Source organism: Lithobates pipiens, unplaced genomic scaffold, assembly GCF_037356315.1.
Source record: "Lithobates pipiens isolate NorthernLeopardFrog02 unplaced genomic scaffold, aLitPip1_a1.2 Scaffold_28, whole genome shotgun sequence".
Classification (NCBI taxonomy): domain Eukaryota; kingdom Metazoa; phylum Chordata; class Amphibia; order Anura; family Ranidae; genus Lithobates; species Lithobates pipiens.
The window spans coordinates 20314445-20337452 of record NW_027507789.1 but is presented as its reverse complement, the minus strand read 5'-3'; the positions used below and the strand labels follow the sequence as shown (position 1 = coordinate 20337452).

At 45.1% G+C, this 23008-nt stretch overlaps 1 protein-coding gene across 2 annotated transcripts; it reads left to right on the top strand.

Annotated features, from left to right (window-relative positions):
• The first annotated feature begins 2622 nt into the window (after positions 1 to 2622).
• Positions 2623 to 21294, top strand: MAFG (MAF bZIP transcription factor G). 2 transcript variants are annotated; one of them, XM_077458867.1, is made up of 3 exons: positions 2623 to 2846; positions 9090 to 9156; positions 12282 to 21294. In XM_077458867.1, exons 2-3 carry the CDS (start codon positions 9115 to 9117, stop codon positions 12732 to 12734), a joined length of 495 nt encoding a protein of 164 aa, XP_077314993.1. In that variant the 5' UTR covers positions 2623 to 2846; positions 9090 to 9114; the 3' UTR covers positions 12735 to 21294. The 2 variants fall into 2 exon arrangements, with proteins under 2 accessions (XP_077314993.1, XP_077314992.1); XM_077458866.1 differs by lacking the exon at positions 2623 to 2846 and adding an exon at positions 8894 to 9012.
• The last annotated feature ends 1714 nt before the right edge of the window (positions 21295 to 23008 follow it).

Here is a 23008-nt window from a genome sequence, read left to right as displayed (position 1 = left end):
AGGAAGTGATTTAAAATATTTTGGTTTTTTAAAAACCTGTTTATTCCTAACCTAACGGTTCAAAATGAATTTGGTACATTTGGGAGTTGAAAAAATAAATTTTGTAAATAATCCACTCCTTTTTTCCTGTTTCATTCACTGGGAAATCTGTTAACATTTTATACATATAAGGATCAGAAAGTTCAAGGTACTTTAAATCTGACCTCCCAGCTTTTCCTTCAGTCTTGCACGCTGTGAGCTTCTCACAATATGCACTAAAAGCTGCAACAAGTTAGATAGAGCCCCGCCTCATTTCCTGGCTGGAGGACACCCAGCATCATGTGGCTTCTTTCTCCCCAGCCTGACTGTCATTGGGTCATATCATTTGTTGCATTTCAGTTCAATCATGGAGGCTTAGCATCACAAGTAGATGTACAGAATTTTCGGCGGCGGAAAGAAATCGTCTGAAAATTGTGTTTTTTTTTTTTTTTTTAAGAAAAGAAAAAAGTACTGATAATGACACCAAAAATGCATGCAATTTTACCACGCTTATGGTGTGTTTTTCACAGGCCATGTGACTGCATCAATACAGGTGTGGTCTTGTGTTTTTCAAAGCATTTCAATGGGGAGGTGCATTTTTAGTGCAGGTGTTTGTTTTTTTTTTTGTGAGAGAGAGAGAATGAATATTATTTATTTATTTTTTTTTTTTAAACGTAGTTTTTCGGCCAAGTGGACAAAGCTGAGGAAGAAAAATACAGTGCATCTGGAAAGAATTCACAGCGCTTCACTTTTTCCACACTTTGTTCTGTTACAGCCTTATTCCAAAATGGATTCAATTCATTATTTTCCTCAAAATTCTACAAATAATACCCCATAATGACAACGTGAAAGAAGTTTGTTTAAAATCTTTGCAAATTTATTAAAAACAAAAAAAATCCCATGTACAGAAGTATTCCTAGCCTTTGCCTTGCCATTTAACCACTACAATACAGGGCACTTTCACCCCCTTCCTTCCCAGCCCAATTATCAGCTTTCAGCGCTCTCGCGCTTTCAGTGACAATTGCGCGGTCATGCTACACTGTACCCAAATGAAATTGTTATCATTTTGTTCGCACAAATAGAGCTTTATTTTGGTGTTATTTATTCACGACTCCGTTTTTTTTTTTTTGCGATATAAGCGCAAAAATAGCGGAAATTTGGAAAAAAAACAATATTTTCTTTTTTCTATTTGAAAAGAAATCCAATAAAATCAAATTTTGTCATAAATTTAAGCCAAAATGTATTCTGCTACATGTTTTTGGTAAAAAAAATTCCGTTAAGTGTATAATAATTGGTTTGTGTGATCACGGACATATGTACGCAAATGATCATGTACATATGTGTGCAGGTGATCACGTACATATGTGTGCAGATAATCATTGGGACATGTGATTTTAGTGGGACATATGTGGGGGACATGTTTTTATTATTAGGGACATGTGTTTTTATTATTTGGGGACATGTATGTTTTGGGGACATATGTGGGGACTGTGTTTGTACTGTGTGGTGTGTTGTGTGTGTACACTACACTGATGATCAGTGAGTAAAAAGCAGCCCATACTCACTGATCATCAGCCGGCTGCAGCGTTCTGCTCTCCTCTCCTCAGCGGTGACTTCCGTGTGAGGAGAGGAGAGCCGATTGCCTAGCAACCGGCTGTTTGTTTACATCACATGACGGCCGTGATTGGACACGGCCGTCATGTGATCAGGAGGGCCAATCACAGAGCCCTCCTGCCGATCTGAGATGTGCCGTGTCCGGGTGACATGAGCACATCGGGATCGCGCCGCTGCGCGGGCGCGATCCCGCTACTCCTGAATGACGTTCCTGAACGTCCTATCAGGAGTAGACGGCTCCCACCCGGCCGTATATATGCATTGGCCGGGTGGGAAGTGGTTAAAGATGAGCTCGGGTCCATCCTGTTTCCACTGATCATCTTGGAGATGTTTCTACAGCTTGATTGGAGTCCTCCTGTGGTAAATTCAGTTGATTGGACATGATTTGGAAAGGCACACACCTGTCTATTTAAGGTTCCACAGTTATCAGTGCATGTCAGAGCACAATCCAAGCCATGAAGTCCAAGGAGTTTTCTGTAGACCTCCGAGACAGGAAAGTATGGATATATATATATATTTTTTTTTTCCTAAAAATTTGCATTTGAGAATCGGCTGTGCAAAGATTGGGTGAAGTAAAAAATTGCAACAGCAACCATTTTGTTCTGCAGGGCCTCTGGTTTTTTTTTTTTTTTTTTTTTTTAAAGGGAAAAAAATATATATATATCGTTTGGGGGGTTCTAGTTAATTTTCTAGCAATAAAAAAATAAAATAAAAAATGCTAATTGTAACGTCTTTGAGAAATGTCAAAATTAGCCCAGGCACCAAGTGGTTAAAGCCTGTTGCTATCCCTGGAGTTTACAAATATTTTAACTGTGCAGCCTGACGTGAGACAAGTCCACTTTGACAGCTTGGCCCACCAACAAGATGGCGGCGCTGCCGCTAGGTGTCGCTGGTCTGAATCCCAAGCGTCTCCCGCTGTCCCTGCACCTTACGTCACGCGGCTACGCCCCTCCCTGATCGGATGACGCTCAATCAATGGCGTCACGTGACCCAAACATCAGGTGACGTCTTCCCCGGCGTGAGGACTCAGCGCTTCGGGCTCCACGCCTGACCTGCTCGTCGACTTCCGGGCCCGAGAGTCACATGATCCTCTAACCGGGGACTGCCCGGTCTGACGTGAACGCCCCCACCGGGCTCCTCCCACAGTGGGAGCGTGACGTCACCTGGGAGATGAGGTCATGAAGAAGGCGAAGGGGAGGAGTTGTGATTGACAGGTGCTTATTGGGGTGATTGGGGGGGCTGAGCGCGGGCGGGGGGTGTCCCTGCCGGGTCACCTGATGTGCAGTGTGTGCCGCTTCTGTCATTGTGTGTTCAATCCCCATCACTACCCATCCCCCCATCATCATAGGTGGGTCCCCCCTCCCCCTATCATCATCATAAGTGCTCCTCCATCATCATCATAAGTACCCCCCTCCTCCATCATAGGTGGGTCCCCCTCCCCCCATCATCATAGGTACCCCTACTCCATCATCATCATCATCATAAGTGCCCCCCCTCCTCCATCATCATCATCTTAAGTACCCCCCCTCCTCCATCATCATGGGTACCCCTCCTCCATCACATCATCATAAGTACCCCTCCTCCTCCATCATCATCGGTACCCCTCCTCCATCATCATAAGTGCCCCCCCTCCTCCATCATAATCATAAGTACCCCCTCCTCCATCATAGGTGGGTCCCCCTCCCCCCATCATCATAGGTACCCTTCCTCCATCATCATCATCATCATAAGTAACCCCCTCCTACATCATCATAGGTACCCCTCCTCCATCATCATAAGTGCCCCTCCTCCTCCATCATCATCATAAGTACCCCCCCATCATCATAGGTGGGTCCCCCCTCCCCCCATCATCATAGGTACCCCTCCTCCATCATCATAAGTGCCCCCCCCCTCCTCCATCATCATAGGTACCCCTCCTCCATCATCATCATAAGTGCTCCCCCTCCTCCATCATCATCATAAGTACCTCCCTCCATCATCATCATAGATACCTCCTCCATCATCATCATCACCATCATCATCATAGATACCTCCTCCATCATCATCATAGATACCTCCCCTCCTCCATCATTTATCTTCATAGATGCCCCCCTCGTCCATCATCATAGGTACCCCCACCCTCCTCCCATTATCATCATAGTTACCCCCCTCCTCCATCATCATCATAGGTACCCCCCCTCCTCCATCATCATAGATACCTCCTCCTTAATCATCATATGTACCCCCCTCCTCCATCATCATCTTCATAGATGCCCCCCCCCTCCTCCATCATCATCATAGGTACCCCTCCTCCTCCCATCATCATCATCATAGGTACCCCCCTTCTCCCCAGCATCATCATCGGTACCCCTCTCCTCCCATCATCATCATCATAGATACCTTCCCTCCTCCATCATCATCATCATCATCATCATAGATACCCCCTCTGTCATCATCATAGGTACCCCCCTCCTCCTCCATCATCATCATAGATACCTTTTCCATCATCATCATCATCATAGGTACCCCCCCTCCTCCATCATTATCATAGATAACCCCCCTCCATCATCATAGATAACCCCCCCCCCATCATCATCATCATAGGTACCTCCCCCATCATCATCATAGGTACCCCCCTCCATCATCATCATAGGTACCCCCCTCCTCCTCCATTATCATAGGTACCCCCCCCCTCCTCCTCCCATCATCATCATCATTTGTACCTTCCCTCCTCCATCATCATCATAGATACCTCCTCCATTATCATCATAGGTACCCCCCTCCTCCATCATCATAGATACCTTCTCCATCATCATCATAGGTACCCCCCTCCTCCATCATCATCATAGATAACCCCCCTCCATCATCATCATCATAGATAACCCCCCTCCATCATCATCATCATCATAGCTAACCCCCCTCCTCCCATCATCATCATCATCATAGGTACCTCCTGCATCATCATCATAGGTACCCCCCCTCCTCCATCATCATCATAGATACCCCCCTCCCCCCATCATCATCATAATCATAGGTACCCCTCCCCCCCATCATCATAGGTACTCCCCCCTCCCCCCATATCATCATAGGTACCCTGCCCCCTCCTCCCATCATCATCACCATCTTTAGTAGCCTGCCCCACCAATTTCCTCAAATGTTCTAATTATCCTCCTGTGTACCCTGAGTATGTCTGTACACCCAACATCCTTAGATTTAAAGTAGAACTTCACTTTCCCTCATTAATCTCATATGTACTCCTCCTCATTCCCAAATTATCCTCCAATGTCCACAGCCTCAATCATCCTCATATACTCTATGTTGCCCCCATTCCCAGACAGCACATGTATGACTCCAGATCCACCTTCTTCGTGTACTCCGGTGCTCCCTGCACCCCTCTCTGTGTCTTTATCATCCTCCTACCTCCTCCTTGTCCCATTTCCTTCCTCTACACTTTTGTGTAAAGGAACATTTTAGTATTTTTCTTGAAATAGTATTTATAAATCTGAAAAATCATTGACCTGTATATACAGTGAGGGGAAAAAAAGTATTCGATCCCCTGCTGATTTTCTACGTTTGTCCACTGGCAAATGATCAGTCTAAAATTTTAATGGTAAGTTTATTTTTTTACAGCGAGAGGCAGAATAATAACAAAAATCTCCAGAAAAAAGCATTTCCAAAAAGTTACAAATTGATTTGGATTTCAACCACTTCACCCGCGGAAGATTTTACCCCCTTCCTGACCAGGGCACTCTTTGCGATTCGGCACTTTAGTCGCTTTAGCTGACAATTGCGCGGTCGTGCGACGTGGCACCTGAACAAATTTCCCCCCCCCCCCCCCCCCCATAAATAGAGCTTTCTTTTGGTGGTATTTGATCACCTCTGCGGTTTTTATTTTTTGCACTATAAACAAAAAAAGAGCAACAAGTTTTAAAAAAACGCAATATTTTTTACTTTTTTGCTATAATTAATTTCCCCCAATAATATATATATTTAAAAAGATTTTTTTTTTTCCTCAGTTTAGGCCGATACGTATTCTTCTACATATTGGTAAAAAAAAAATCGCATTAAGCGTATATTGATTGTTTTGCGCAAAAGCTTTAGTGTCTACAAAATAGACACTATAGGGATAGTTTTATGGCATTTTTATTCTTTTTTTTTTTTATTAGTAATGGCGAAAATCTGCGATTTTTATCGTGACTGCGACATTATGGCGGACACATCGGACACTTTTGATGCTATTTTTGCTTTGCCTGGATAACTGTCCACTTCCCATAGCAGGCCAGGCTGCCCAGTAAAAAATGACAGTTGAAGGAAAAGCCATAGAACACTACATGGGAGGATTCCAACGCTCGGCTTTTATTTATGTTTTAAATCTTTTTTTTTTTCCCCAAAAAAAAACAAAGGCTGTTCCTTAGGGCCAGTTCACATCACATGCAGGCCAGTGCGTTTTTTTCTTTTTTTTTTCCATCAGAAACGCAAGGATAGTAGGTTATATGGCTTCCAGTGGCATAGTTCACACCAGTGCGGTCCGGAATCCAGAAAAAAAAAAAAAAAAAAAGAACACGCTGCATTTTTGCTGCACTGAACTGTAATGGAACGCGGTAAAACGCTAACAGAAAAAAAAAACACACTGGAATGCACCTAAACACACCAAAACGCACATGTCCCCATTTAGGGCTGATTCATACCGTGGCCCCCACACATGTATCGCACAGGAACAAGCTGTGTGTTCTTGCGCAATTCACATATGGTTCTTGTACACTGCACCTAAAGTAGTGCATGCACTACTTTTTAAATCGCACTTTAACCGGATCGTATGGTACAAAAGAACCATGCGATCCGGTGAGGGGAAAACGCATTGCGTTTGTAACCCGCGTTTGGTGCATCGTTAGCCTTCTATTGACACCCGCTGCAGATCGCAAATGGAGTGTTTTGCATGCGGTCTGAAGCGCACACAGGAACTGACAGTACATTGCTGTGTGATTCGTGTGCGGGCATGGTGTGAACCGGCCCTTAAAGTGGAGTTCCACCCAAAAATGGAACTTCCGCAGATTGGATCCCCCCCCCTCCGGTGCCACATTTGGCACCTTTTCTGGGGGGGTAGGGGAAGCGGATAACTCAAATCCAGGTATTTTCTCCTGTTCCGGGGGAACGATGCAATGTCCGCCCCCCCCCCCCCCCCCCCCCGCTGCCTTCTGAGAAATACACAGATCCCAGAGGACAGCAGGAACCATTTAGAAAGCGCAGCGCGACTCGCGCATGCGCAGTAGGAAACGGACTGTGAAGCCGCAGGGTTTGACTTCCTGTTTCCCTTAGTAAGGATGCCAGAGCCTCCACCCGGAGCCGAGGGGAGGGTCAGCTTTGGGTGCCGGCATCGCGGGCTCCCTGGACAGGTAAGTGTCCTTGTATTAAACGTCAGCAGCTACAGGATTTGTAGCAGCAAAACGAATACTCTTGCGTGCAAATGTGTTGACCAGGTGATCCAAAGTTCAGAGTGGATAATATCTTTAGGCCTTGCTTCCCCTCCAGGATAGGGGTATCCTAGCTGTCAAAAAAGAGAATAGAAAAAAAGAGGGAGCACCAGCCTTGTGCATTATCCTTTGATATATTTATTAAATTTACAAAATACTCACAAGGATGGAAAGAGAACCACAATGTAGCATTCTTTGGCTTATGACAATCCGTCTACTGATAGCAGCCTCCAGATCCTAGAGAGAGGATGTGTGGACCACTGCTGGCTGACGCATTTCGAAGGATTATTAATACAATATTTGGATGAGTTGAAGAGTTTATGCCAACATAAATATTTTATACACACACACACACACACACAGATATCTCTCTCTATGTATGTATGTATATATATATATATATATATATATATATATATATATATATATATACACAAATGCAGATCAAACAACAAAGGGTCAGCCGTCAACCATGAAAATATATGATTGACCGTCAATAATAAACATGTATAGGCAATTCGATTTTACTCGAATCACACATCTCCATCCCTGGATTCTGGTATAGAAATTTAAAGCAAATTGGGACTTTAAATGAAGGGTGTGATAAAGAGCGAGCACACACTTCCATCCCTGGTATACATTGAAGAAAAGGGGAAATTTGGGACTTTGTATGAGATGTGTGTTACAGAAACAAATAAATCAATTACATAATCAAAAGAGGTTTATTCATAACAATGTGCATGGGACATGATACATAGGAAGTATGACGATCTGGTGGGCATATAATACATATAAAAATACATTGTTGCACAAGCTTGATAAAATCTAAGGAAGATTACAAACATGATTGAATAAATAAACTGCATTAATAAGCTTGACGCGTATTGAATTGTATTGTAATTGCACTGGCTCCCCTAGTGTTGTAAAGCGCTGCGTAAACTGTCGGCGCTATATAAATCCTGTATAAGAATATTCTAAGCCCTTGTACACACGGTCGGACATTCCAACAACAAAATCCGTCGGATTTTGTCCGAAACTTGTGTTGCATACACAGGGTCGGACAAAGTTGTCGGAAAATCTGATCGTTCAGAACGTGATGACATTATTTTTTGTTACGACGGGACTACGTTCAGGCTAGTAGCCAATAGCTTTGGTCTAGGAATTTGATCTGAGCATGCGCGGCACTTTGTCCAATCGGAATTCTCTACAAACGATCGGACGAAGTCCCATCGGATCATGTTGTCAGAAAATTTTATAGCCCAGCTCTAAAACTTTGTCGGTTGGATATTCCGACGGAAACAGTCCGATGGAGCCCACACATGGTCGGATTATCCGACAACGCGGTCCGATTATCCGACAACACGGTCCGATCGGACATTTTCCGTCGGAATGTCCAACCGTGTGTACAAGGGCTAACAGTGTAGAAAACTGGAAAGACCCATTAAATGTAATTCGATTTGCTCGCCCCATTTATTAATAAATCATTTTGATCGGAAAACAATTGAATAGAACAGCGTCCATTGTCGCAGGTCACCTCTCCATTGGGGATCAGCTGTTGTTTTGGAGTTATTTTTAGCAGAATATAGATAGATCAGAGAGGTGTCCAGCCACACACACACACAGACTATTCCGGGTATTACTTGTAAGATCAGCAGATCTGCCTTCAGAAGAAAAGCAAGCCTCCTGGCTGTGTTGCTCGTGCCTTTGTATGTATATATAAGCACACACAGGATACTGCATGCTGCCGTCTGATACACACACTCTGCTGACTCAGCATGACTCGCCTGCTCAGCACTTCTTCCCCTCCCAGCTTATTTTTAAAGTTAGGTTCCCCCCGGGGGGGATTGTTATTGGTGAGCGTCCTCGGTTAGGGAAAGTCCTCATTAGCGGAGGTGGCTCGCCAGGACTCAGGTCATATGGACGGGACTAGGTGAGCGAAGAGAAGTATTTGTGAAGTGCGTCTGTGCCTGTCATTCTCACACATTGACTGCTCTCTTGTCTCTCTAGTTTGCTGACACACGGTTCCCAGGGCATGACGACTCTCATCAGCAAGGGAAACAGCAAAGCTCTGAAGGTAAGAGAGGAGTATGGCCGCAAACGTGGCGGAATGTCTGGTTTTGGTCACCTGTGTTTATAAGCTGTCAGAATGACAGCATGCATTTAAAGCGTATGTAAACATAAGAACAAACTTGTCATATGTTACAGCTTACCAGTCCTTCCATGTGGTGGTTGCATTTATTTTTTATTTTTTTTAGGCTATTTGTTCTCCTGGTGATCCTGCCAGTAACACACTTCCTGTCCTAGGGTGACAACGCTTGCTTACCATGCTTTATCTATGGAGGAGCAGCATTGTCACCCAAGGACCGGAAGTATTTGAAGGCTAAAGAACACCTCCCTCTATTTCCTCTCTAAGCTATTTGTTCTCCTGGTGATCCTGCCAGTAACACACTTCCTATCCTAGGATGACAATGCTTGCTTACCATGCTGTATCTATGGAGGATTAGCATTGTCACCCAAGGACAGGACGTTTTTGAAGGCTAAAGAACACCTCCCTCTATTTACTCTCTAGGCTATTTGTTCACCTGGTGATCCTGCCAATAACACACTTCCTATCCTAGGGTGACAACGCTTGCTTACCATGCTTTATCTATGGAGGAGCAACATTGTCACCCAAGGACAGGGAGTACTTCCTCTCCATAACAGAGAAGGAGGTATTCTGTAGTCCTAAGAGAATACTGGGAACTATGTTGACTGATAACTTCCTGTGCTCTCTCCCTCTATTGGCGGTTATCACCAACAAACTTTGTCAGGATCCACTGGCATACTTAAGAGGCTCGGGGTGGTAGGGGTGCAGCCCACTCCAGGTGACGGCCAGCGGGCCGACCAACAATTTTTTTTGTGTTTTGCAGTGCAACAGCTGTATTTGGACAGGGGGTATTTGAAGGCTAAAGAACACCTCCCTCTTCTTCTTCTCTAGGCTATTTGTTCACCTTGTGATCCTGCCAGTAACACACTTCCTATCCTAGGGTGATAACGCTTGCTTACCATGCTGTATCTATGGAGGATTAGCATTGTCACCCAAGGACAGGAAGTATTTGAAGGCTAAAGAACACCTCCCTCTTCTTCCTCTCTAGGCTATTTGTTCACCTGGTGATCCTGCCAGTAACACACTTCCTATCCTAGGGTGACAAGGCTTGCTTACCATGCTTTATCTATGGAGGAGCAGCATTGTCACCCAAGGACAGGAAGTACTTGAAGGCTAAGGAACACCTCCCTCTTCTTCCTCTCCATAACAGAGAAGGAGGTATTCTGTAGTCCTAAGAGAATACTGGAAACTATGTTGACTGATAACTTCCTGTGCTCTCTCCCTCTGTTGGCGGTTATCACCTAACAAACTTTGTCAGGATCCACTGGCATACTTAAGAGGCTCAGGGTGGTAGGGATGCAGCCCACTCCAGGTGACGGCCAGCGGGCCAACCAACAATTTTGTTTGTGTTTTGCAGAGCAACAGCTGTTGGCAGAGCCAGTGCGGTGGTGCTAGCATTATAGGCACTGCAGCACCACTTCTGCCTGTCTGACAGCGACAGTTCAGAGACAAGGAGAGGCTCTGCCTCGGTTACAGTCACATGACACTCTAAACTGCCACTGCATCTAGTAAGAGGAGGGAGGTTGGCATTAAAGCGGAGTCTGTACTAAGAAGTTAGGCTGGGTGGGGGTGAAGTCTGTACTAGGAGGGCATCTGCATCGCGGGGGTTTGCACTGGGGGGGGGGTGTCTGTACTGAGGGAGAGAGTATACTGGGGAGGGGGGATACGCTAAAGGGTTAAGTTGGGAGTCTGTACTGGGGTGGGGGGAACTGTACTGTGCTAAAGGGTTATGTTCAGAAGGGGTGTATGTACTTTGGGGGTCAAGTGGTGTCTGTGTTGGGGGGGATCTGTTCTGAAGGGTTAAGCTGGGAGGCAGATTTTGTACTGGTGGCGTCTGTACTGAGGGATTAGGCTGGGAGGGGGAATCTTTGCTTTGGGGTTAGGATGGGTGGGAGTGTCTGTAATGGGGAATTAGGGTCCGATACTGAGGGGTTAGGCTGGAAGGGGGGGGTAGGGGGGGTCTGTATTAAGGAGTTAGGCTAGAGGGGACTCTGTATTTGGGGGGCTGGTCGAAGGGGGGTATTCTGAACTGAGGGGTTCAGCTGAAAAGTGTGTGTGGGGGGGGGGGGGGGGTGCTTGCATTTAGGAATTAGACTGGAAGAGGGGGGCTTGTACTGAGGGGTTAGACTGGGGACTGTACTGAGCTGTTGGGCTGGCAGGGGGGTTTAGAGCTGTAGGTGAAGATCTGTACTGGGGGAGATTGGGGCTGTTATGTGAGATAAGAGGAAGGGGGGGGATGTGAAAGGGGTAATTTATGCTTGTATTCTGTGCGACGGCCTTTGCATTAGACACACCTGAAAGTGTGTGTATAAGTACATATGTGTGTTGTGTATACAGTAGGTAGGCTCAGGTTATGTTCCGAATGACTAAGCTCAAAGGGCGGAGCCAAATGCATTGGGGCGTGGCCTGGTTAGAGTCCAGGCTGGGGTTGCCACACACACCCCAAGGATGCCATGGATGTGCGGCCATAGGGAGACTTTCTCTTTACTCTGAGCCATTGCAGGAGCCGGGATGAGCTCCCTCCCATACCAGCACTCCCAGTGGTGGATGTCATAAGACTTGCACCCCCTCCAATAGAGCCTGAGCGGCACACAAAGCAGATCTTGGTTCTCAGGTTGTATTTAACCATTGCCCTTTAAGCCCCTTCAACTGTTAGCTCAATTTGGCCACACCCACAATTTGGTATGGCACGCACCAGTTTGTTCCTTTATTTCGTTTCTTTTTGGGTTTATATGTGTAGGGGTGGGGGCTTATTCATACTTGAGTGTTGCGGCAACGCTTGCTCATCCCGGCTCAGAGTGAAGAGAAAGTCTCCCTATGGCCGCACATCAATGACATTCTTGGGGTGTGTGTGGCAATCTCTGTCTGATGCATTGTGGTGCCCTTTATTGTCAATGGTACCACAACACACTGTACAGTAAAGTGCAATGTATGACACCGCACATACCAAGTTCCAAACACAAAGCTCATAACAGTGAAAAATGTGTCCCTAGTGACTACATACGAGATGCCCTTATGCTTGTTAAGTTTGACTCCATCTGTTTTGCATACAGGTGAAAAGAGAGCCAGGGGAAAATGGCACGAGTCTCACCGATGAAGAACTGGTCACCATGTCTGTGCGGGAGCTGAACCAACATCTTCGCGGCCTATCCAAAGACGAAATCATCCAGCTGAAACAGCGGCGGCGCACGCTGAAGAACAGAGGCTATGCCGCCAGCTGCCGAGTGAAACGCGTCACCCAGAAGGAGGAGCTGGAGAAGCAGAAGGTGGAGCTGCAGCAGGAGGTGGAGAAGCTAGCCACGGAGAACGCCAGCATGCGACTGGAACTGGACTCCCTTCGCTCAAAGTACGAAGCTCTTCAGAACTTTGCCAGGACTGTCGCCCGCAGCCCTATTACTCCTTCAAGAGGACCAATAACGCCTGGAGTCAGGCCCCTCATCCCCGGCAAAGTGGCCGCCACAAGCGTCATTACCATAGTCAAATCTAAGACAGAGGCGCAGTCTTAGGGGTGTGAGAAACCTGGATCCCCTGCCCCTCCTCCTTCACCATATGTTCCCAAAGCACAAGTACCCAAAGATTACCGTAACATAAGAGGAGGAACATTAATACGTGATGTTCAGGAGGCTCCATAACATCAGAGTGAATTGGTTTGGGTTCTGTGGCAGGGAACATAGGTTGTCCACATTTGAGCATCCGCAGTTAAGGGGAGGTGACACTTGGTGACAGGGTCTCCCAATGCCTCATTCGACCCATCATCTAAGCACTCTGACCCTCAGCCATTACGAAGACAAGAGGAGAGGCTGCAAAGCCATCAACATCTTCCAGCTTTGGTTCCCCTGTTGGAACACTCACTGGTCCTCATGTACAAAAGTGTCTGGCAAAAAAAAAAAAATGCCCATGCTGCTTTTGAAAGCCAATCAGGTTTCTTGTTTCAGTCTCCCATAGAATGAAAGATGGTTGGTTGCCATAAAAAAAAAATTGGACTGTCTACTTTTACCTGAAACCGTGAAGCTAGCTGCTATGGTTTTTTTTCTCAGTCTGTTTTTGCATCAGACTTAAAAATATAACCATTCAGCCCTTGGCAAGTGTTAAGAGCTGGAGGAGAGCGCGCTGCAACCAACCAAATTTCAGTTGTCATTGTAAATAATCACCTGATTGGTTGGTTGCCAAGGGCCAGAGTCCAGTTCTCAACAAGTGATGGGAGATGGAGGAGTGTTTGCTGCTCTTGGCAGCCAACCCAAATCCAGTTGCCATTGTAAAGGAGCACCTGATTGGTTGCCATGGGCCAGAGTTTAGTTCTCAACAAGGGATAAGAGATGGAGAAAAATTTGCAGCTCTTGGCAACCAATGAAATTCCAGTTGTCATTGTAAAGGAGCACCTGATTGGTTGCCATGGGCCAGAGTTTCGTTTTCAACAAGGGATGGGAGAAACATTTGCAGCTCTTGGCAACAAATCAAATTCCAGTTGTCATTGTAATAGATGTTAGATGGAGGAACGTTTTCTGCTCTTGACAACCAATCAGATTTCCATTTGTCGTTGTAAAGGAACCCCTGGTTAGTTGCTATAGGCCAGAGTTCAGTTCTCAGAAAGTGATGAGGTCTGAATGTGCTGCTTTGGGCCACCAAATTTACATTTTTATTGTAACGGGGCACCTGATTGGTTGCCATAAGTTCAGCCTTCGGGAAGTTATGGGAGCTGGGAGGACAGTATGCATTTCTTGGCAACCAATTACATTTCAGCTATCATTTGTAAAGGAGCACCTGATTGGTTGACATGGGCCAGAGTTTAGAGTTGGAGGAAAGCATGCTGCACTAGACAACCAATCAAATTTTAGTTGCCATTAAAATGGAGCACCTGTTTGCTATGGGCCAGAACTGGTTTCATGGTGGGTCATTAGGCTGCAAAGCCTCCTCATAATTAGGTTCTCCCACCCTTATGTATCCTACCAATAGCATTTCTTAATTAAATTTACAGTACCCTCCACTCCGGTCAGCATTTGATGCCAGCTCTGCCTAGGGCAACCAATACCCACATCTTAATCTCATTGGTTGACTTTTTTTTTTTTCCCCGGACACTTTTGAACATGGCCGTGTTATATGTGCTCAGTTTCCCATGCTGTCCAGCTGTCAGGGTCTCTATCAGTGTATAGTGTGACGTAAGATTGTAGCACTTGTTGTGGGTCAGTGTGTGTGTGTGTGTGTAGTTGAATCGTGACGTATGCAGTGCTGTGGCCCGGTCTACGACGTGACGTCTGGTGGTCCTTTGCTTGTCTGTGGAATCGTGACTGACAACTTCCGGAGTGTCTGTGTGCAGGTTTTTCCTCTTAGTCTATACACGTGCGTGCCGTGTACTTTGTGATCTGAGACTATGCTGCTCTTTTTTCGGGGTCGTTGTGTAATTTCGTGCCGTGAGATTATACAGCTTCTGGATTGGTATGTTGTTCCCGTGATGTCCGTACGTGTCCCATCGTGGTCCGTGTGCAGTTTTGACGTGGGTTCCTCTTGCTGTGGGTGTTTTTTTTTTTTTTTTTTTTTTTTATAATGTGTTGGAGGCATTTTGACGTCCGGTGGTGTCTTTGTGCCAATGATAGATTGCAAGATCTGTTGATCGTAGGAGGCTTTTAAAAAAAAAAATGCATTATTGCTCACAACATTTGGGTACATGAAGCTATCTTGACTCAGTCGTTTATGAAGCTTGCGTGATGCGCCAGCATCTAAGGGCACCAAGACTTTAGTAGCAGACATAACGCTGCAGATGAGGGTTGGGGGAGGAGAAGCTGCACTTGGTTCTTCCAAATTAAAATGTGTAGTGTTGCCATAACAGAACTAGGAGTTTAGGTTGTAGACGTTATGAAGACTATACATGGATCGAAATTTGGATGGTTCAGCAGGGACTGGCCAAATTCCAATCCATGTATGGGAGGTGTGGTTGTACAGAAGTTGATTGGTAGATGAATTTCTGTACAACTGCCCTGTTGGATTTTTACAGCTCGATTAGCGCTGCCAGCTATAGCCAGCAGTGCTGATCAGTGTATTTTGATGGCGGGGAGGATCTCAGCTCAGCAGAGAGAATTCCCCCATCCACCTTCAATGTGTGGATGGGGGGAATCTGGTTGTTTTGTTTTCATTCATCCCATTGGTCGAATTAAAAAAAAACGGAATCATCTATTGGCTGCTTAAGGCTAAACTGGCTTAGCTGCTAATATTGACACCCACAACCTAGTTGCCTATGAGCTGCTATGCATGTGTGTAGGGCCCTGTGGATAAGGGGGTACCACCGGTCCTCCTGTATGGGGCCCTGGCAGCTGGGTGAATCAGGTGTGAGCAGAGAGGGTGATTGGGGGAGGGGGGGGTCAGTTACAGGGACTGACCCCCCCCCTGTATGGAACTCTCTGCAGCATCCGGCTTCTTCTCTCTCTCCTGCCGGATTTCAACTAGTGCAGAGAAAGCCATACAGGGGATCGGTTCCAGTAATCCCCTCCTGCCATACCAATCACCCCCCCCCCCCCCCCCATTTGCACCATATGTTTTATCCTTGCTGCCCAGGCCCCCCTGTGCGCCCCCCCCCCCCCTTTCATCAAGCTTCCGGCTTTCTTCCTCTCCTTCCCACTGGCAGCTGCAAAGACACAATAGGATCCTTCAAGATGGAGAATGGGGTAAGGATCCAGTAAATATGTCACATTTACCAGCCCCTTTCTTTCCTGGATGAACACAATGCGTGATCAGTACCGATCACTCACTGTGTACATTCATATCTGAAGCATAGTAAACTGTGTTTATTTGGCAAGGGGGAAGGCCATTGGCTGAGAGCTGCCGATCAGCAGCCCTTTTTTGGTCATGCTTTTGCGAAACTACAAGTCCCATCATGCCTCTGCCTGTGGGAGTCATGCTTGTAACTGTCAGCCTTGCAATGCCTCATGGGACTTGTAGTTTCGCAACAGCTGGAGGGCCGCCGGTTTGAGACCCCGTGCCTTAGACTCTGTCGGACCGGCTGCCGTACACCTGGGCCAAATGCCGTCCGATATTTGGCCCGTGTGTAAGGCTCTTTAGACTCAGTTCACACTACTATGACGCAAAATTGATTTGATTTGCACTGCAATTATGTTACGTTTTGGATGTGGCTTGCATATTCTATGGGGCCAAATCGCACTGTAAGTTGCACCAAAGCAGCGCCGGACCCTTTCCCAAAGTCGCAGCGTAACTGCGCTGCTTTGATGTGAATGGGCACCATTGGAAGTTATTTCCATTGTCATGCGATTCAAGTCGCATCATTTGAGGGATTAACCCTTTGAGAATACACTTAATCTCAAAATACAACCAATAAGGGCATCAACCATGAAAAAGATGAAGATGCCGGCACTCCAGAAATAAAGCATCTTCTTTATTGAATTATGCCAATAAAATGCAAAGCAGGAAAAAGATATACACACGGTCCATGGACAGCCAGTAAAACGTGTTTCACACCTCAGTGCTTTATTCATTACTGATGAAACGCGTTTATTGGCTGTCCATGGACTGTGTGTATGTCTTTTTCCTGCTTTGCATTTTAATTAGAGATGTACTAAAATTTTACTGGTCGAAAATTTTATTTTTGGCATTTTGCCGATACAGAAAAAGGTGCTCATAATGGTGCCGAACCTAAAACCACATCAAGAAACGTAACACAGGTGCGTTATTGATGCGTTTTCAGTGCATTTCAAATGGGAAGATGCATTTTTAATGCTTTTTTTTTTCTTTTAACTGACCGCAATTGCAGCAAGCAAGATTTTTAACACAACAGAAACCCAAAGGACCAGTGTGAAGACACACGTAGAATTTGAAGGGATGTATTTTTCTTGAGCTTTTCTTGCGCTAAAAGTGCTGATAATGGCCGACAATAAATTCATATTCACTTAAAGTGGTTGTATACTCGAATTTTTAACTTTTACCTACAGGAAAGCCTATATTAAGGTTTACCTGTAGGTAAAAAAAATATCTCCTAAACCGGTACGGTTTAGGAGATATTCCCCTCGGTATGCGCCGCTGACTGCAGCGGCGCATGCGCACAAGGGGATACTCGGCCTGAAAATCTGGCAGTGGCCGACCGGCCGGAATGAAATCTCCCGCACGCATGCGCGGGAGTGACAATATCGCGGCTCCGGAGCGGCCACTCACAGCGCTGGAGCCGCGATACCCGGAAGAAACGCCGAGGGAGCATGTCAGCTGGATCGGGCCAGATGTCGGGGCCTCGTTCTAAGGTAAGTATTTCATAATGAGCTAGTATGCGGTGCATACTAGCTCATTATGCCTTTTGCTTTGCAGGTTTAAATAAAAAAATAAAAAAATTGCGGGTTTACTACCACTTTAAATTCATTAAATGAATTAAAAAGTTGGATATAATACAGTTCTATATAAAAACATATATATTTAAAAAAAAAATTGGGTTTCAGCTAAGTGCATCCTCAATTATCGGTTTCGGCACCAAAATTTCCATTCGGTGCGCCTCTACTTTAAATTGCATAATTCAATTATTCCTGGGGTGCCGCCATCTTCATCTTTTCAGGTTTGATTTGCGAACCAGGCAGGTGTTCTATCAGATAGTCGCTACCCATCACAAAGCCGCTACCCTTCCTACTGCGCATATGCGATGCACAGCCAAAGTGACGTTGCCTTCGTGGCCATCTTGGTACACCCCGCAGTCGTCCGCAGTAAGCCTGGAGTTAGAAGTCGGCAAGCGGACATCTTTGTACACCCACCAGAGTCTTGCTTCTTTTTACAGTTATTTTTAACAGTTAACTCAGCTTATATAGTGAAATGCAGTATTTTTAAGTCTGTCGCACTGTTTTGTTGTTGAATTTTAAAAGCAGCGGCGTTCGGTCACATCAGCAAACCTGTGAGATCAGCAGGCTTCCCACTGGTTTTAAAATTCAACATCAAAACAGTGTGATGGACTTAAAAATACTGCATTTCACTATATAAGCTGAGTTTACTGTTAAGAATAACTGTAAAAAGCAAGACTCCAGTGAGTGTATAAAGATCTCCGCTTGCCGACCTCTAATGCCGCGTACACATGATCGGACTTTCCGATAACAAAGTCCATGGGATTTTTTCCGATGGATGTTGGCTCAAACTTGTCTTGCATACACACGGTCACACAATGTTGTCGGAAATTCCCGAACGTCAAGAACGCGGTGACGTACAACGAACCGAGAAAATTGAAGTTCAGTAGCAAGTGCGGCTCTTCTGCTTGAGTCCGAGCATGCGTGGAACTTTGTGCTTCGGAATTGTGTTCACACGATCAGAATTTCCGACAACGGATTTTGTTGTCTGAAAATGTGAGATCCAGAACTCAAATTTTGTGTGTTGGAAATTCCGATGGAAAATGTCCGATGGAGTCTACACACGGTCAGAATTTCTGACAAAAAGCTCCCATGGAACATTTTCTGTCAAAAAAGCCTACCATGTGTAACTCTAGGCTTACTGCGGACGAGTGCGGGTGTACCAAGATGGCCGCGAGGCAACGTTGCTTGGGCTGCGCATCATGCGGACATTGCATTTTCATTAAAAGGTCTGAATTCTGCTATGGCAGCCTGCACGAGTAAAGGGGGGCGGTGCTTAAAATGCTCAAAATACACCAGAACCCTTCAGACCGGTGCCTGCCACTCCCATGATCCTCCTGTGCAGCATAATGTCTTCTACACAACAATGGACCGATCTTACTTGACTTTTGCGCAGTTCGCACGGAAAGCAGCATATCTTATGTGCACTGAACCTTCCATCCTCTTCCAGCCATCTCTGACTTTCAGGATGGTGACACATTCCCTTGTTTACTAGTTTCCTATCCGGTCAGCTCTCAGAAACTACCTCTTCTGTTTTCTGATTGGCTGCCTAAGGTAACGGGCAGCCAAAATAGCCAGTTACAGAACGGGGGAGATTTTATTTAAACTCGACTGGAGGAATGTGCAGCTCAATGGAAGATCCCTTTAAATTGTCGAGTTTTTGTGACTATATATTTTTTTTTGTACTTGCTGCTGCTCTGGTATTCACCATTTTTATTGTATTTAATGATGATTTTTTTTTTCATTCAATGTGACAGTTGCTTGTGTGGCAGACCTACGTGTCTGTTTCAGTTACCTCTGGGCTTCAAAAAAGGAGACATTTACACCTTAAAGGGCAACTCCAACTAAACAGGAAATACTGAAAGTACATAGGAACTGTTTTATATGCCAAAAAGAGATTTAGAGTAATGCAAATACTCTTCAATTTCCTCTCCACCCCCATCTGTTATAGGGAGAGTGACCACTATACTCAGGACCTGCAAGCTGTGCAGACTTAGTGCCACTGCCCCACCTACATTTGCCCCTCTTTGGACCATTGGTATGCACAGGTGATGCCAATCATGAGATATATATATATATATATATATATATATATATATATATATATACACACAGAGCCTATAAAAAGTATTTACGCCCCCAAAAGTTTTTAAGTTTTTTTTTTGTCATAGAACGTTCACTGTGGATTTATTTGTTTTTTGACTAATAGTGAGAAATTGTCAATTGGCGAAGGATCTGTGCACAAGGATTAATCGCAGTAAAAAAAAAAAGGCAGGCTGGCGTATTGCATAAGTGTTCACCCCCTTCTGGTCATTATTCAGAAAAGCCTTTTCCAAATCCAGCCATAGGTTCTCTATCGAGTTCAGATCTGGACATGGACTCGGCCTTTCCAAGACATTAGCAATGTTATTTTTAAAGCATATCTATACCCAAAAGACAAAAATATAATATATTGAAGCTTACCAGCCTTGGATGTGATGTCTGCATTGTTTGTTTGGCTTTTTTTTTTACTTTATTTTTTTTTATCAGTGACACACTTCCTGCCCTGGGTGACAACGCTCACCCATCGTACTGTATCTGTGGAGGAATAGTGTTGTCACCCCAGGTTGCTCTCCTGATTAGGACTTCAAACACCTCCCCCTTCTCCTAATCCCATGTTGGGGCGTTCTGTAGTTCACAGTAGAGAACCGGGAGGGCTGATAATATTGTTTGAGATCTCAGTTGAGCTCGCAGGAAGTGACAGGCATTGGATTTCCGGTTGGATCAAAAGATATTTTCTGTACTTGCAGAAAATATTCTTGGCCAGAAAAACAGGACTACAGAACCCCACCCCTCCAGATTAGGGAGAAAAGCAGAGGGGGAAATGGAACTTGGCCTGAAAAATAGAAAACAAATGCCGCCACCACATCTAAGGGCTTGTAAGCTGAAACATATTACATTTCTGTTCTTCGGTTTAGATCAGTAGCCTCCAAATTGGCCTCCGGAGGCCAGATGTAGCTTTTTTATTGCCTTTATCTGGCCCTTGGGCCACTATTCCTCCCACTGACACCAACAATGGGGCATAATTCCTGTCACTGATACCAACAATAGGGCACTATTCCTCCCAATGACACCAACAATGTGGCACTATTCCTTCCACTGACCCCAATGATGGGGCACTATTCCTTTCACTGACCCCAATGACGGGGTACTATTCCTTTCACTGACCCCAATGATGGGACACTATTCCTTTCACTGACACCAATGATGGGGCACTATTCCTCCCATTGACAACACCAACAATGGGACACTATTTCTCTTATTGACACCAACAATGGGACACTATTTCTCCTACTGACATCAATGATGGGGAACTATTCCTTCCACTGACACCAATGATGGCACACTATACCTTCCCCTAATACCAAGGATGGGGCACTATTCCTCCTACTGACACCAATGAGGGGCCACTATTTCTCCCATTAACACCAACAATGGGGCACTATTCATCCCACTGACACCAATGATGGGGCATTCTTTACTCCCACTGACACCACAGCATTTTCTACACCCACTGGCCACAGTCTGCCCCCTCAAAGTCCGAAGGACAGTAAATGGGCCCTTTGTTTTAGCAAGTTTGGAGACCCCTGGTTTAGATAATCCTTTAAAGTTCACTTATGTAGTTTTGACTTTATGCTTGGGGTCAGACATAAAAGAAAATCCACTGTGATTTGATGTTCTATAATAAAAGGGCAAATACTTTCCATAGGCCATTTTAGTTTTATATATATATATATATATATATATATATATATATATATATATATATATATATATATATATATATATATATATATATATATATATATATATATATATATAATATCACTGTATATGGATTTTAAATTAAAACTTTTTGTTAAAGAGACATTGTCACTCTGCCCAGCCACATTCCCCCATCACCTACCCGCTGCAGATGGCATGGCATGGCATCCACCATGTGACAGTGAGGCCTGGTGATTTGCGGCACAGGCCCACATGTTGGAGAGGTCCTATTCCACCCCATAGCCATAACGCCCCCCCCCCCCGTGCTAGAAGGGCTGTAGCAGAAGTAAGAGATTGTGGCTGGGTAGGTATACATGCCATGGGAAGTGGGTTATATGCAGACAGTGTCTCTTTAAGATATTCCATCCACTTTAGATGTTAAGATAGACCCGCTTGTGCACTTATCTCTCAGATTGAGTACTAATTTAGAATAAGAGACATTGGATTTATTGCATCCCATTAATCTTGCAGAGTAAAACTCCCAGTGCCGTGAACATAATCCCATGATTGGGATGCCATATTCCATACCATAGTGTCATTTTACTGCAGTCTTCTGAGAGAGGCATTGAATTATAGTAGAAAGAAAGGCTAAAATACCCCCCTGTTTTAAACATTGCCTCCCCACTGCTGTTATACTTTCTGCATACACTGCCTTACACACGTATTCCTTTCAATGGAAATCATCTTCCAAGTGGTCCCATGACTGCAAAGCTCCAGGGAGTATGTCCATCTGTGCAGTCCCTGCAAAGAAAGCTGTGTTTTTATCATCCCCGCCCAAACTAGGGCACACGGCTGTAACATGCTGCAGCCATGATGCTTTGCTTCAGCAAAAAATGTAATGGCATGTTGCATTTGGCAGGAATTAGCACTGATGAATGCAACCCATCTAATTAAATTGGGCTGTGCCGCAACTGCGCGCAGTGAATACGGCAGTGGAGCAGTGGGTTAAATGGGTGGTGATATATCGCCTCCTCGCCGCCTGTCAAATGCAGTCCACCACGAAGAGAGGTGGCAGTGTGAGCGAACTCCTGAAGTTGTGACGCCACCCAACCGGTGTCCATTGCTCTAAGGCAAGGATATGCAATTAGTTGACCTCCAGCTGTTGCAAAACTACAAGTCCCATCATGCCTCTGGGTGTCATGCTTGTGGCTGCCAAAGTCTTGCTATGCCTCATGGGACTTGTATTTCTGCAAATAGCTGGAGGCCTGCTAATTGCATATCCCTGCTCTAAGGCATTGTTGACCAAGAATGAATTAAGGCCTACCAGCCGCGTTGGCGGACACTACCAATGGAGTTTTGCGGTCATGTGACTGCTTGAAAAACGACTGTAAATCTTAATGGAAACACCTTTTCTTTTTTTTTTTTAACAGCAGTGGGAAGACCATACTTAAAAAGTTGCTTATTTTAGCCTTTCCTTCTATTTTAATTTAGTGGCAGGAGGGCAAGAACTCTGTCTACCTTTGTTGAGGTTTCAAGGAAAAGAAATACAAGTTTTTGACAAAAAGTTGTCATAAAACATTAGTTGGATGAATGTACCAGACATTTGTGCAGGCTGGATAATTTTCCCCAGTATTTTCTGTAATAGATGAATTCCTTTGCTCGTCAGCGCCATCTACTGGCCATAATGTGGTATATTTTCTTTTTCTTCAGAAAACGGT

Bases quoted from the DNA above. Each gene is read 5' to 3' on its own strand.
- MAFG (XM_077458866.1), top strand. The intron at 9,157-12,281 runs GTAAGAGAGGAG...TTTTGCATACAG, and splicing joins GAAACAGCAAAGCTCTGAAG to GTGAAAAGAGAGCCAGGGGA.